The sequence below is a fragment of the Dreissena polymorpha genome, chromosome 15 (assembly GCF_020536995.1).
Source record: "Dreissena polymorpha isolate Duluth1 chromosome 15, UMN_Dpol_1.0, whole genome shotgun sequence".
In the NCBI taxonomy this organism is placed as follows: Eukaryota; Metazoa; Mollusca; class Bivalvia; order Myida; family Dreissenidae; genus Dreissena; species Dreissena polymorpha.
The window spans coordinates 50,548,577-50,563,138 of record NC_068369.1 but is presented as its reverse complement, the minus strand read 5'-3'; the positions used below and the strand labels follow the sequence as shown (position 1 = coordinate 50,563,138).

At 39.0% G+C, this 14,562-nt stretch overlaps 1 protein-coding gene and 1 long non-coding RNA gene across 2 annotated transcripts in view; one reads left to right on the top strand and one right to left on the bottom strand.

Moving 5' to 3' along the window:
- The window catches only part of LOC127859515 (DNA topoisomerase 2-binding protein 1-like), a 202,500-nt gene that overhangs the window by 56,137 nt on the left and 131,801 nt on the right, over positions 1-14,562 (top strand). The window contains exons 21-22 of the mRNA XM_052397013.1: positions 2,323-2,416; positions 4,926-5,032. Coding sequence (XP_052252973.1) covers positions 2,323-2,416; positions 4,926-5,032 — 201 coding nt within the window. The remainder of the gene's footprint in view (positions 1-2,322; positions 2,417-4,925; positions 5,033-14,562) is intronic.
- The window catches only part of LOC127859562 (uncharacterized), a 145,943-nt gene that overhangs the window by 61,766 nt on the left and 69,615 nt on the right, over positions 1-14,562 (bottom strand). The gene's annotated exons all lie outside the window — the stretch shown is intronic.

Below are 14,562 nucleotides of genomic sequence, written 5' to 3'. Positions count from 1 at the left end.
GGACTGGACTTGCAGTGTTTTCCCCCATTTGGAAAGTGCTGTTTTCTGATACTTAATATAGAGGAAATAAATTGCTGCACTAAAGTGGACATACAGTAATAGTGGCTGTCATCTTGGCAGCAAATGTTACAGCATTAGACTTGCTAGCAGCAAAATTATCTGCCAGCTTGGCTGTTTATGTTACAGCATTTGACTTGCTGTAAGCAAAATTAACTGCCATATTGGTTGTTTATGTTACAGCATTAGACTTGCTGTCAGCAAAATTAACTGCCATATTGGTTGTTTATGTTACAGCATTTGACTTGCTGTAAGCAAAATTAACTGCCATATTGGTTGTTTATGTTACAGCATTTGACTTGCTGTAAGCAAAATTAACGGCTGTTTATGTTACAGCACTTGACTTCCTAGCAGCTAAATTGACTGCCATCTTTGCTGTTTATATAACAGAATTAGACTTGCAGTCAGCAAAATTAACTGCCATATTGGTTGTTTAGGTTACAGCATTTGACTTTCTAGCAGCAAAATGGACAGCCATCTTTGCTGTTTATGTTACAGCACTTGACTTGCTAGCAGCAACATTGATAGCCATCTTTGCTGTTTATGTAACATAATTAGACTTGATGTCAGCAACATTGACTGCAAACTTGGCTGTTTATGTTGCAGCATTTGACTGGCTGTTTTGATTTTGACTTCATTATACCCTCATTACCATTGGTAATGGGGGCTATATAGGAGTCACTTTGTCGGTCTGTCTGTCGGTCGGTCTATCCCGAAATCTTGTCCGGGCAATAACATGTTGTTCATTGTGAGATTTAAAAATCATTTGACACATTTGTTCACCATCATGGACGGTGTGTTGCGCAAAAGAATTACGACAATATCTCTAAGGTCAAGGTCACAATTTGAGTTCAAAGGTCAAAAATGGCCATAAATGAGCTTGTCCGGGCCATAACTTTGTCATTTATTGTGAGATTTTAAAATCATTTGGCACTTTTGTTCACCATTATTGGACGGTGTGTCGCGCGAAAGAATTACGTCGATATCTCCAAGGTCAAGGTCACACTTTTAGTTCAAAGGTCAAAGATGGCCATACATGAGCTTGTCCGGGCCATAACTATGTCATTCATTGTGAGGTTTTAAAATCATTTGGCACTTTTGTTCACCATTATTGGATGGTGTGTCGCGCGAAAGAATCATGGCGATATCTCCAAGGTCAAGGTCACACTTTAAGTTCAAAGGTAAAAAAAGGCAAAACATGAGCTTGTCCAGGCCATAACTATGTCATTCATTGTGAGATTTTAAAATCATTTGGCACATTTGTTCATCATCATTGGACAGTGTGTCGCCCGATAAAATCACGTCGATATCTCCAAGGTAAAGGTCACACTTTGAGTTCAAAGGTCAAAAATTGCCATAAATGAGCTTGTCCTTGCCATAACTATGTCGTTCATTTTGAGATTTTCAAATCATTTGGCACATTTGTTCATCATCATTGGACAGTGTGTCCCCCGAAATAATTACGTCGATATCTCTAAGGTCAAGGTCACACTGAGTTCAAAGGTAAAAAATGGCCATAAATGAGCTTGTCCGGGCCATATCTTTTTTGTGTCATTTTAAAATCATTTGTTCACCATCATTGGACAGTGTGTCACACAAAAGAATTATGTCCATATCTCCAAGGTCAAGGTCACACTTTGAGTTCAAAGGTCAAAAATGGCCATAAATGATAATGGCATAATAATTCTTAAAAAATCGCCATAAATTAGATTCTCTTGTTTTGTGAAGACAGCATGCAAAATAGTCTGTGTCAATGCGGCACGTGGGATTGTACGTCACGTCTGTGACAAAGCTCTAGTTTAGACTATACAAGAAGTCGTATAATATGTGTGGATTAGATAAGTCTGTAAGCCATGAGAGTTGTTTGCAAGCTAAACAAATGAGCCTGACTGGGGGAAACAGGTTTTAATGCTTGTGTGTAAAGTGTCGTCTTTTATTAGCCTGTGCAGTCAGCTAAGGCTAATCAGGGCATTTCCATCTTGATTGGATTTTTGAATTAATTAATATAGACACTTCCTTTAACCAAAAGACAGCATGAAAGCAGAAAGTGCTGAGCTTAATCAGCCTGTGCAGTCAGCTAAGGCTTATGACGGACAAAACATTCCATCTTAATTGGATTTTCGTGAAAAAGACACATCCTTTAAAGGAGAAACACCATCAAAGTGGAAAAGTGTTGTCCTTGATCAGGGATGATACTTTACGCACTAGCATTAAGCCCTGTTTTCCAAGAGCAAGTCTCAAATAACTTTCTGTTGTTTTTTTTAGGAGAGAGATACATACGGTGCCCTTGTAGAGCAGCTTGGAGGTCGAGTGATAGACGCCCAGCAGTTTGACATCGCCTGCACACACCTTGTTATTGGTATGTTCTAGTTAGGAGGTCAAGTGATAGACTCACAGCAGTTTGACATCACCTGCACACACCTTGTTATTGGTATGTTCTAGTTAGGAGGTTGAGTTATAGACTCACAGCAGTTTGACATCGCCTGCACACACCTTGTTATTGGTATGTTCTAGTTAAGAGGTCAAGTGATAGACACACAGCAGTTTGACATCGCCTGCACACATCTTGTTATTGGTATGTTCTAGTTAAAAGGTTGAGTGATAGACTCACACCAGTTTGACATGGCCTGCACACACCTTGTTATTGGTATGTTCTAGTTAGAAGGTCAAGTGATAGACTAACACCAGTTTGACATCGCCTGCACACACCTTGTTATTGGTATGTTCTAGTTAGAAGGTTGAGTGAGAGACTCACACCAGTTTGACATCGCCTGCACACACCTTGTTATTGGTATGTTCTAGTTAGGAGGTAAAGTGATAGACTCACAGCAGTTTGACATCGCCTGCACACACCTTGTTATTGGTATGTTCTAGTTAGGAGGTCGAGTGATAGACTCACAGCAGTGTGACATAGCCCGTTCACACCTTGTTATTGGTATGTTCTAGTTAGGAGGTCAAGTGATAGACTCACAGCAGTTTGATATCGCCTGCACACACCTTGTTATTGGTATGTTCTAGTTAGGAGGTTGAGTGATAGACTCACAGCAGTTTGACATCGCCTGCACACACCTTGTTATTGGTATGTTCTAGTTAGGAGGTCAAGTGATAGACTCTCAGCAGTTTGACATCGCCTGCACACACCTTGTTATTGGTATGTTCTAGTTAGGAGGTCAAGTGATAGACTCACAGCAGTTTGACATCGCCTGCACACACCTTGTTATTGGTATGTTCTAGTTAGGAGGTTGAGGGATAGACTCACAGCAGTTTGACATCGCCCGTTCACACCTTGTTATTGGTATGTTCTATTTAGGAGGTCAAGTGATAGACTCACAGCAGTTTGATATTGCCTGCACACACCTTGTTATTGGTATGTTCTAGTTAGGAGGTTGAGTGATAGACTCACAGCAGTTTGACATCGCCTGCACACACCTTGTTATTGGTATGTTCTAGTTAGGAGGTCAAGTGATAGACTCTCAGCAGTTTGACATCGCCTGCTCACACCTTGTTATTGGTATGTTCTAGTTAGGAGGTCAAGTGATAGACTCACAGCAGTTTGACATCACCTGCACACACCTTGTTATTGGTATGTTCTAGTTAGGAGGTAAAGTGATAGACTCACAGCAGTTTGACATCGCCTGCACACACCTTGTTATTGGTATGTTCTAGTTAGGAGGTTGAGGGATAGACTCACAGCAGTTTGACATCACCTGCACACACCTTGTTATTGGTATGTTCTAGTTAGGAGGTTGAGTGATAGACTCACAGCAGTTTGACATCGCCTGCACACACCTTGTTATTGGTATGTTCTAGTTAGGAGGTAAAGTGATAGACTCACAGCAGTTTGATATCGCCTGCACACACCTTGTTATTGGTATGTTCTAGTTTGGAGGTCCAGTGATAGACTCCCAGCAGTTTGATATTGCCTGCTCACACCTTGTTATTGGTATGTTCTAGTTAGGAGGTGGAGTAATAGACTCACAGCAGTTTGACATCACATGCACACACCTTGTTATTGGTATGTTCTAGTTAGGAGGTTGAGTGATAGACTCACAGCAGTTTGACATCACCTGCACGCACCTTGTTATTGGTATGTTCTAGTTAGGAGGTCAATTTTCTCAAACTTTTCTGAAATAAACAAAAGAATGTGGTAGGAAAAAATCGCCACACCATTAACATCAAATTTAAATCAGCAATATGATGTCTGTTTGCACTTCAGTATGTCAATACTAGAATTTCAATGTGCAAGACACTTTTTATATCCCCACTTATAGAAGTTTAGGGGGGTATATAGGAGTGAGCTTGTCTGTCGGTCGGTTGGTCCTTGTCCGCTCTCTAACTCAAGTAGTTTTCATCCGATCTTCACCAAATTTGGTCAGAAGTTGTATCTAGATGATGTCTAGACCAAGTTTGAACATAGGCCTTGCCGGGTCAAAAACTAGGTCACAGGGTCACTTAGTGCGTTTTTAACATTCAGCATGTTGTCCGCTCTCTAATTCAATCTAATTCAATCATTCAGAGCTTCACCAAACTTGGTTAGAAGTTGTATCTAGATGATGTCTAGGTCAAGTTAGAATATGCGTCATGCCGGGTCAAAAACTAGGTCACTGGGTCACTTAGTACGTTTTACACATTCAGCATGGTGTCGGCTCTCTAATTTAAGTAGTTTTCATCCGTTCTTCACCACACTTGGTCAGAAAGTGTATCTAGTTATCTCTATTCCTGAGTTACTTACCGTTCTTAATTGTGACAAGTATATAGTAGTAACTAGCATTATTTATTAAATTACTATACAGTGCGCATTAGAAGTGAAAAGGTACATGTTTAAATGGTTAATAAACAACATTAATAAATGAAATAATTTCTTTCAGATAAGATAACGCGAAATGAGAAGTTCTTAGCATGTCTGGCCTCTGGGAAATGGATCCTTCACAAATCATACTTCAATGCATGCAGAGAGGAGGGGCAGTTTGTGAAGGTAAATATATCAGTGTCGTTCTAGGAAAACTGGGCTTAATGCATGTGCACTAAGTGTTGTCCCAGATTAGCCTGTGCAAACAGTAGATGCTTTTAGGGATGACACTTTCCACTTTTATGGAATTTTCATTTTAACTAGGTCTTTTCTAAACGGAAACCCAATTAAAGTGGGAAGTGTCGTTCCTGATAAGCCTGTGCAGACTACACAGGCTAATCTGGGATGACATTTTACCAATGTGCTTTAAGCCTAGTTTTCCCAGAACTAGGCTCATCTGACAGTCTTAACGGCCAACAACAAACACCAAATTGTCTCAGAGACAGAGGAGTTAGTTGGCAAGGATTAAGTGTGGGATCTAACCTGTGGCTGTCGAGTTGTGCTGTCACTGGGCTACCATTAGACCATAGACTCTCTCATATCCAATATGATTATGTTTCAAGGCTTTATTAATTGTTTTCGTGAATATTTGTAGGAGTGGGGATGTACAGGAACCCGAAGTATGAGCATAACTTTAATCAAACCAGACTTCCCGAAACTCCGTCGGACCTACGGACATGTCCGACACAAACAATAAAGGGCCGATCAAAATTCTTAAATCGTCGGCCAAAAATGTCTGACACAGATAATTTCGGGTTTTCCCAAGAAATTTAAAGTATTTATAGCACATCGGCGAAATACGGCAGAATACGCACTTTGCCGATTTTGTAAAAGACGAGATTTTTTGAAATTCAAATGTATTTGTCTGTCAGTTAACCTGCTGTTGATTGGTTCAAAGTTGTATTGTCAAAAATCGGAAATAATCTGTCCATGCTCGGTGACAAATGTTCTAGAAATACATTGGGTTCCCAAAATAGTAAGAAGATGAAGTAATGGAACATAAGAACTGTGTGTGGGGGGGGGGGCACTAGCCATCAAATATGGGAACAAAATGGCCTTTGGAAACCAAATTTTGAAATAAATTTAACTGGTATAACCGATTGGGGTTTGAAATAGCCAGTTGTTAATGTCATTTTTGGGGGAAAACTCAATGAATATAAAGAAATTTTCTGAGAGGTTGTAGCCTTTACTTGACTAGAGCTATAGTAAAATAGAAAGCCCTGATATTGTTTCATGTATGGTTTATGTGTTCACAGAGATAGAAATGAGTGGGTGCCCCTTTGCCTGGGGTGAGTTGATTTTGGCACAGACAATTCAATTTTGAAAATTTGTAGTCAGGTGGAGAAACTAGCTTTTTGAAGCTTGAAAACAATTCTTTGCAATTAATGGGGATTGAATATAATAGGCAACTGTGGATTATAATTTTAATCAGAAAAAAAGTAAAATAAAATGCCATTCATTTGTTTTAGCTAAGGAATTAATTCATTACAGGCTCATAATAGGACAAAATGAACCCACAGTGTGTCATTTCAGCAATGTTGTTGTGTTATAATGTGTTGTTTCTTTTTGTTAAAAGAAAGTATTAGATACACATGACACGTACTTGGTTCTGGGCTTGTTAAGCTTTGGCGGGACAACCAAAGTACTGAAGATTGTTGCCAGTGTGGGCAAGCAATTGCAGCACTTCTGACAGAAGAGAGACATAGTATAAGCCTTGAACTTCCTTCTCAATTCTGTCTAATTGTATTTTACAGCCTTTATGTTAAGCAATAATGCAATTCTACCTGCCTAATATATTGTTCGAAAATAATATGTTTGTTTGTATTGTATTGCTTATATGTACTTTCAATGAACAAAATAAATAGCAATTGTAAAAGTTTTTTTCTCTCCCTGTTTCAGGAGGATTACTTTGAGTGGGGTGGGGAAGGTACCCTGGTTCTTGTGAAGAACATGGACAACAGCGTTCGTCTGCTCGCGGCAGCCGCCAGGGAGTGGAGAATCAAGTTGTCCCAGCAGCGACAGGTAATCCCTAAATTTACATGTCCACGAAAAATATCTTTAAAAAAAAAAAAAACATAAAATTTCATGACAACGAATGTTAATGAGTTTACAGTTTGTTATTGCTTAATCAGGTCTCATCGACCCAGTTTGGAGCATTCTCAACGTGGCGTGTGATTCTGATCTGTGAGAAGGGGAAAGTCAGCAACTTCATCCGCCTACTAACGGCTGGAGGGGCCACTGTGTTGAACATGAGGTACCATATGAGCCTTACTGTGAGAAAACTGGGCTTAATGAATGTGCTGAAAATGTAGTCCCAGACTAGCCTGATCAGTCTGCACAGGCTAATCAGGGACCATTCTTTCAGCTTTAATTGTTTTGTTTTTTTAAACAAAGGAAGTCTCTTCATAGCAGAAAGTTGAGGCTGAAATTATTGGCAATTTTTAGCCTGTTTGGACTGTGCAGGCTTATCTAGCAGGGTTCCCAGCCAACCTGGAAATCAGGGAAAACCTGGAAAAAGACTTTTCCTTTTTCCAGTCAGGGAAAAGTCAGGGAATTTGGGGAAAGTTCCTGAGATGAGAGAAAAATCAGGGACGTTTGTTCGGTCAAACTTTCCTGACTTGTGTCCAAAAGTCCATACAATTATAACAGCAAATCGATTCCTCTGCATGGCTATGGTGGCTTTGTAGTATACATTTAGCTTAGTGTACTATTAGTAAATACCTACTTCTTTGTCTAGGATGGCTGTGTTGGGAGATGGGAGGCCATTGCAATAACATTACATAAATATAAGACATGTTATTGTCTGCAACTGCTATTTATTGAGGGTGTCTAAAACAAGAAATAGGTCGAAATTATTATCCTGGAATTTTTATTATACCCCCATTACTGGTAATGGGGGCTATATAGGAGTAACGTTGTCGGTCTGTCTGTCCCGAAAATGTCATCAGATCTTCACCAAACTTGGTCAGAAGATGTATCTAGATGATGTCTAGGTCAAGTTTTTATATGGGTCATGTCCTGTCAAAAACTAGGTCACGGGGTCACTTAGTGCGTTTTAAACAGAAAGTTTGTCCGGACCATAACTATGTCATTTATCGTTAAATTTTAAAATGACTTGGTACATTTGTTCACCATCATGGGACGGTGTGTCGCGTGAAAGAAGTACGTCAATATCTCAAAGGTCAAGGTCACACTTTGAGTTCAAAGGTACAATGCTTGTCCGGGCCATAACTTTGTCGTTTATTGTGAGTTTTTAAAACCATTTGGCACATTTGTTCACCATCATTGGACAGTGTGTCGCGCAAATTAGATTGTCTGGGCCATAACTATGTTGTTCATTGTGAGATTTTAAAATCACTTGGCAAATTTGTTCACCATCATTGGATGGTGTGTCGTACGAAAGAATTATGTCAATATCTCAAAGGTCAAGGTCACACTTTGAGTTCAAAGGTCAAAAATGGCCATAAATGAGCTTGTCCGGGCCATTACTATGTCGTTCATTGTGAGATTTTAAAATCATTTGGCACATTTGTTCACCATCATTGGACGGTGTGTCGCACGAAAGAATAACTTCGATATCTCCAAGTTAAAGGTCACACTTTGAGTTTAAAGGTCATAAATGAGCTTGTCGGGGCCGTAACTATGTCTTTCATTGTGAGATTTTAAAATCATTTGGCACATTTGTTCACCATCATTGGACAGTGTGTCGCACGAAAGAATTACGTTGATATCTCCAAGGTCAAGGTCACACTTTGAGTTAAAATGTGAAAAAATGGCCAAACATGAGCTTGTCTGGGCAATAACTATGTCGTTCATGGTGAGATTTTAAAATAATTTGGCACATTTGTTCACCATCATTGAACGGTGTGTCGCGCAAAAGAACTACGTCGATATCTCCAAGGTCAAGGTCACACTAAGTTCAAAGGTAAAAAATTGGCCACAAATGAGCTTGTCCGGGCCATAACTATATTGTTCATTGTGAGATTTTTAAATCATTTGGCACATTTGTTCACCATCATTGGACGGTGTGTCGGGCGAAAGAATTACGGCGATATCTTCAAGGTCACACTAAGTTCAAAGGTAAAAAATGACCATAAATGAGCTTGTCCAGGCCATAACAATGTCGTTCATTGTGAGATTTTAAAATCATTCGTTCACCATCATTGGACGGTGTGTCACATGAAAAAATTATGTCGATATCTCAAAGGTCAAGGTCACGCTTTGAGTTCAAATTCAAAAATGGCCATACAAAATCTTGTTCGGGCCATAACTATGTCATTCATTGTGAGATTTTAAAATGTCTCTGTACATTTATTTTGTTCACAGTCATTGGATGGCGTGTCATGCGAAAGAATTCAAGAGTTCGAAGGTCAAAATGGCCATAAATGATAATGGCATAATAATTCTTAAAAATCACCATAAATTAGCTTCTCTTGTTTTGTGAAGACAGCATGCAAAATAGTCTGTGTCAATGCAGCATGTGGGGCAATACATCACGTCTGTGACAAAGCTCTAGTTTTTCATCAGGGAAAAGTCAGGGAATTTTGTTCAAACAAAAAGCTGGGAACCCTGTCTAGGACAACATTTAAATCACATGCATTAAGCCCAGATTTCCAAACACAAGGCTGATATTTGATTTACTCTGATCTGGTCAAAAGAGGAGATTTAGAAAAAATAGCAGTAGATAAATTTGCTTTGGTAAAAAAAGGGACATAAACAATCAGTGGAACATTTGACATGAACACCTTGAAAAAAGATTTTTATGCCCCCGGATCGAAAGATCATGGGTATATTGTTTTTGGCCTGTCTGTTTGTCACTGTGTCAGTCATTCATTCATTGTGTGTGTCTCAAAACTTTAACCTTGGTCATTACTTTTGCAATATTGATGATAGCAACTTGATATTTGGCATGCATGTGTATCTCATGGAGTTGCACATTTTGAGTGGTTAAAGGTCAAGGTCAATTTTATCCTTCAAGGTCAAAGGTAAAAAAATAAAATAAAAGCGGCGCATTAGGGAGCATTGTGTTTCTGACAAACACATCTCTTGTTTGTGTATGGTTTTTCTATTTGGTCCATTAAGAAAAGTTTGGCAGTTGGATGTGTATATGGGTCTTTTTGGAATTATTACGTGCATTACTGTGAAACCAATATTATTTGTCGAACACTAATTTCCATGAGTGCGAAAGCAAATGTCCAATTAATGTTAAAATCCAATGTCTAGTATCAGACATTACAAAAAAACCATGAAAATTTTATGAATCCACACACCTTCATGTTAAAGAAAAAATGAATCTACCATAATTAATCCATTATGCTTCGATGTAAAATAACATCCCAATTTATTATTCACCAAATGCTACCTCATATACTTTAATGTGTATTATTAAATTAAACAGTAGACAAGTTTTTAGCCACTTTTTAACTGTTTATGTCCAATGGTTTATAGGTCATTTATTGGTTGATGAGGCCATGTGCTTTTGTTTACCACTTCAAATACGAACCAATGATTTCTCACCTCAGTTATTTATTGACAGATAGTTACAGGTAAATTGTAACTTATGTGCAGCTTAAACGGACTTTGTCACAGTTTTGCAAAATGACAATTTAAAAAACAAATGTCATAGAATCAAAGCAGAAAGTATGCATGGTATTCAAACAAGCAAAATTACACACCTGACTAATAAAATTGTTAAAAATATATGTTCCTTTATTGGTATTCATTAATCGAAATAAAAATAATAATTATAAAGCGATTGCAAAATGTAATGTAGCAAAAAAGTGTATTACCTAGCTCTGTTTTAAAGTTCACAAAAAATGTCTTCAGCTTGTTTGTTGTAGTGGTAGCGTGTTCTCTTTTGCTTCCAGAATTCCCTCATTTGATCCCTAGATTAGACTTATTGTATGTGTGTTCCTTGTTATTATTACTGTTAGAATTATTCCTTATTATGTTATTTCTGTTAGTAGAACAATAAAATATTATTAAAAATAATAAAAATCTGTGAAAAAGTCTTGTAAAGTAAAGATTCCTTTTAATAGCATTATGTACACAAGCCCTGGTTGCTTGTTACAGGCCACCGTTCCCTGCGCGAGTGGACGCCACCCATGTCCTGATGGAGCCACACAAGATCCCTGTCCCACAGGTATGCAGTAATCGAGCCTAGCTCTCATAAAAGTGGCTTAATGCATGTGCGTCAAGTGTCCCAGATTAGCCTGTGCCAGTCGGCAACGAGGGACAACATTTTCCGCCATTACAGGATTTTTGCTGAGAATAGACTGGTTTTAGATGTAAAATTCCAGAATACTGGAAAGTGTCGTACCTTGTTACCCTATGTGTACTGCACTGGCTCATCTGGGATGACATGTTATGCAAATGCATTAAGCCTATTGTCCCACAGCAAACCTAAAATGTTTTTGGAAGTCATCTCCGTTAAATAATGAATTCAATAGTTTATGAATCACTAAACATTATCGTAGGTAGGTCTCTATGGGGCAATGTGAACGGCCCAAGAGCTGTAACTCTATCTCTATCTTTTTATACCACAGTAGCTTTGTCGGCCCACATAAATTGCTATAAGTTTTTGGAGCCAATTACATCCACATTTCTCAGGGGATTTAAGGTAGTGTTATAAACTCAGGCACTATTTTATTTTAAATATTTGTATCTAAGATCACTTGTGATTTAACCCTTTGCATGCTGGGTAATTTGTCGTCTGCTAAAATGTCGTCTGCTGAATTTGTAAAATAAGCTTTTTCTTCATTTTTTTTTCAAAGAATACTATCAGAATAGCAAACAGTTTGGATCTAGATGAGACGCCACGTTTTGTGGCGTCTCATCTGGATCCAAACTGTTTGCAAAGGCCTTTAAAATTCGGTTCCCGCACTGAAAGGGTTAAAAAAAGCCTATCTACCAAAACTAAGTAATACCCTCTTGTCTTCCTCCAATTTAGAAATATGCAATGTAGACTCAATATTCCATTGTGTCTGCAGGAAGACCTGGAGAAGCTCTTGTCCAGCGGGTGTCTGTGTCTGAAACCAGAATACATCAGCGGATACCTGTGCAATCCGGAAAGTGACGTGGCGGCATTCACACCGCCCGAGATTCAGGCCCTGCTGGCTGCGTAAGTGTTCTTAATCTATAAGTTATGGCATTGTTCTTTTCCTTCTATGTTGAAGCTTAGTAGAGGGGCTAGGTTTTTGCTTAGAAATGATAATAAGAATACACTTGTGTATAATAGAAATGCAATAATGCTGGAGCAGCTGGTGTTTTACTTATTTATATTGACCTTTCAAGTCCAGGGCTTTTTTTCTTGATATCGGGAATGGGCCTGGTCTTCAATTTTGCGAAAAATATCAACAAAACTGAGAAGGGGGAAAACTATTCCCAAAGTAAGCTTGACATTTTGGAAAAATTCCATCATTTTAAAGAAAAACTCTTTGAGGCCTTTCTCTTGGGGGAAGGGGCCTTTATAAAGCCTTTGCTAAAGAAGGAAGTTGACTAGATCATTTGACCCTTATTAGTAGGAACTTTTACATTTAACCCTGTATACTTGCACCCTGTATATACATGTATAACCCCATTGACTGTTCCTGTTTTGTGTTTTAAATAAACTCAAATTCATTAAAATGTTTCATTTTATGACCTAACATTAAGGGTTTGACTGCATGACTTAATTTTTTTTTCAATTTTCAGGATGTCAGGCAATGACTCTGGGAGCAAGAAACGGAAGTGCTCAACTGGTGATGAGTCGCAAAAACGAACTAAACGTAGATGATCTAAACATGGTGTTTCAGCAAAAACTTGTTAATTAGAAATGTTTGAATGCCAGTAACTCTTAAATAGTGTAAATGATTGAAACTACTAAGTGTTGTGCAATGTACAATTTACACATTTTTATGCCCCCCTTCGAAGAAGAGGGGGTATATTGCTTTGCTCATGTCGGTCTGTCTGTCGGTCCGTCCACCAGGTGGTTGTCAGACGATAACTATAGAACGCTTGGGCCTAGGATCATGAAACTTCATAGGTACATTGATCATGACTCGCAGATGACCCCTATTGATTTTGAGGTCACTAGGTCAAAGGTCAAGGTCACTGTGACCAGAAATAGTAAAATGGTTTTTGAATAATAACTCAAGAACGCATACGCCTCGGATCATGAAACTTCATGGGTAGATTGATCATGACTTGCAGATGAGCCCTATTGATTTTGAGGTCACTAGGTCAAAGGTCAAGGTCACGGTGACCCGAAATAGTAAAATGGTTTCCGGATGATAACTCAAGAACGCATACACCTAGGATCATGAAACTTCATGGGTAGATTGATCATGACTCGCAGATGACCCCTATTGATTTTGAGGTCACTAGGTCAAAGGTCACGGTGACCCGAAATAGTAAAATTGTTTTTGGATGATAACTCAAGAACGCATACGCCTAGGATTATGAAACTTCATAGGTAGATTGATCATGACTTGCAGATGACCCCTATTGATTTTGAGGTCACAAGGTCAAGGTCACGGTGACCCGAAATATTAAAATGATTTTCGGATGATAACTCAAGAACGCTTTTGCCTAGGAACATGAAACTTCATAGGTACATTGATCGTGACCCGCAGATGACCCCTATTGATTTTCAGGTCACTAGGTCAAAGGTCAAGGTCACAGTGACAAAAATCGTATTCACACAATGGCTTCCACTACAACGCACAGCCCATATGGGGGGCATGCATGTTTTACAAACAGCCCTTGTTATGGAATTTGCCTTTTTCTCCCATTGCAGATATTTATAAATTCAAAAACGTATTTTGTTGATATATGAAAGTTAAAATAAAAATGAACATTAGTTACATCAGGCTTATTGAAATTTACCAGCAAGTTTTTTGCTTAGCATATCATGTAGTTTGGCAAATGTTTTTGATACCCTACTGATGTCTTGTCTTAGGGGTCAAGTTGTCAAGTACCATCTGTATAAGATACTACACTTTGATCCGGTCGGACCCAGGGGGAACCAAAAAAGTTCCCACATGATAGTGCTTCTTGTGAACTGAAAGTGACTCGCTTTGTCTTGTGAAACGGGTTGATCCCTTTGTTGCTCTCGGAACCCTTATTATGGCTAATGGATCCCTGGGACGCTGTAGTTGACACAGCTTGGTAGTCCTGGGACTCCTTCTAGGTAGCCTTGAACCTCAGTATACATGTACCTACTTTCGGACCCAAAGTAGTTTTGCTAGATGCATTAGTACCTCTTGACCTTGCTGGTCCTTGTTTACCTTGTAGTTGTGGTTGACCCCCTCAATTTAGTTCACTCCCTGATCTTAGATTAATCCCCTAGCCCTAGTTGACCCCCAAATGTTGGTTGAACCCCTAGACCTTTTTAACTCCCTAGTTCAACATGACACTCCAGCCATGGTTGACCCTTCTGGCTGTGATTGACCCCCTCAATTCGGTTGAACCCCCAATCCTGAATTACTCCATTTTCTGAGACAAAATTCTAGCCGTGGTTAAACCACTAACCCTTACAAACCCTGGGTTTGGTCAACACCATAATCCTGGCATAATCCTGGTTGACCCATTTGTTGACACTAGCTCTGATTGACCTTTTAGGCCTGGTTCATTCCCTCATCCTAGATGATCCACTTGCCTGGTTCACCCAATAACCC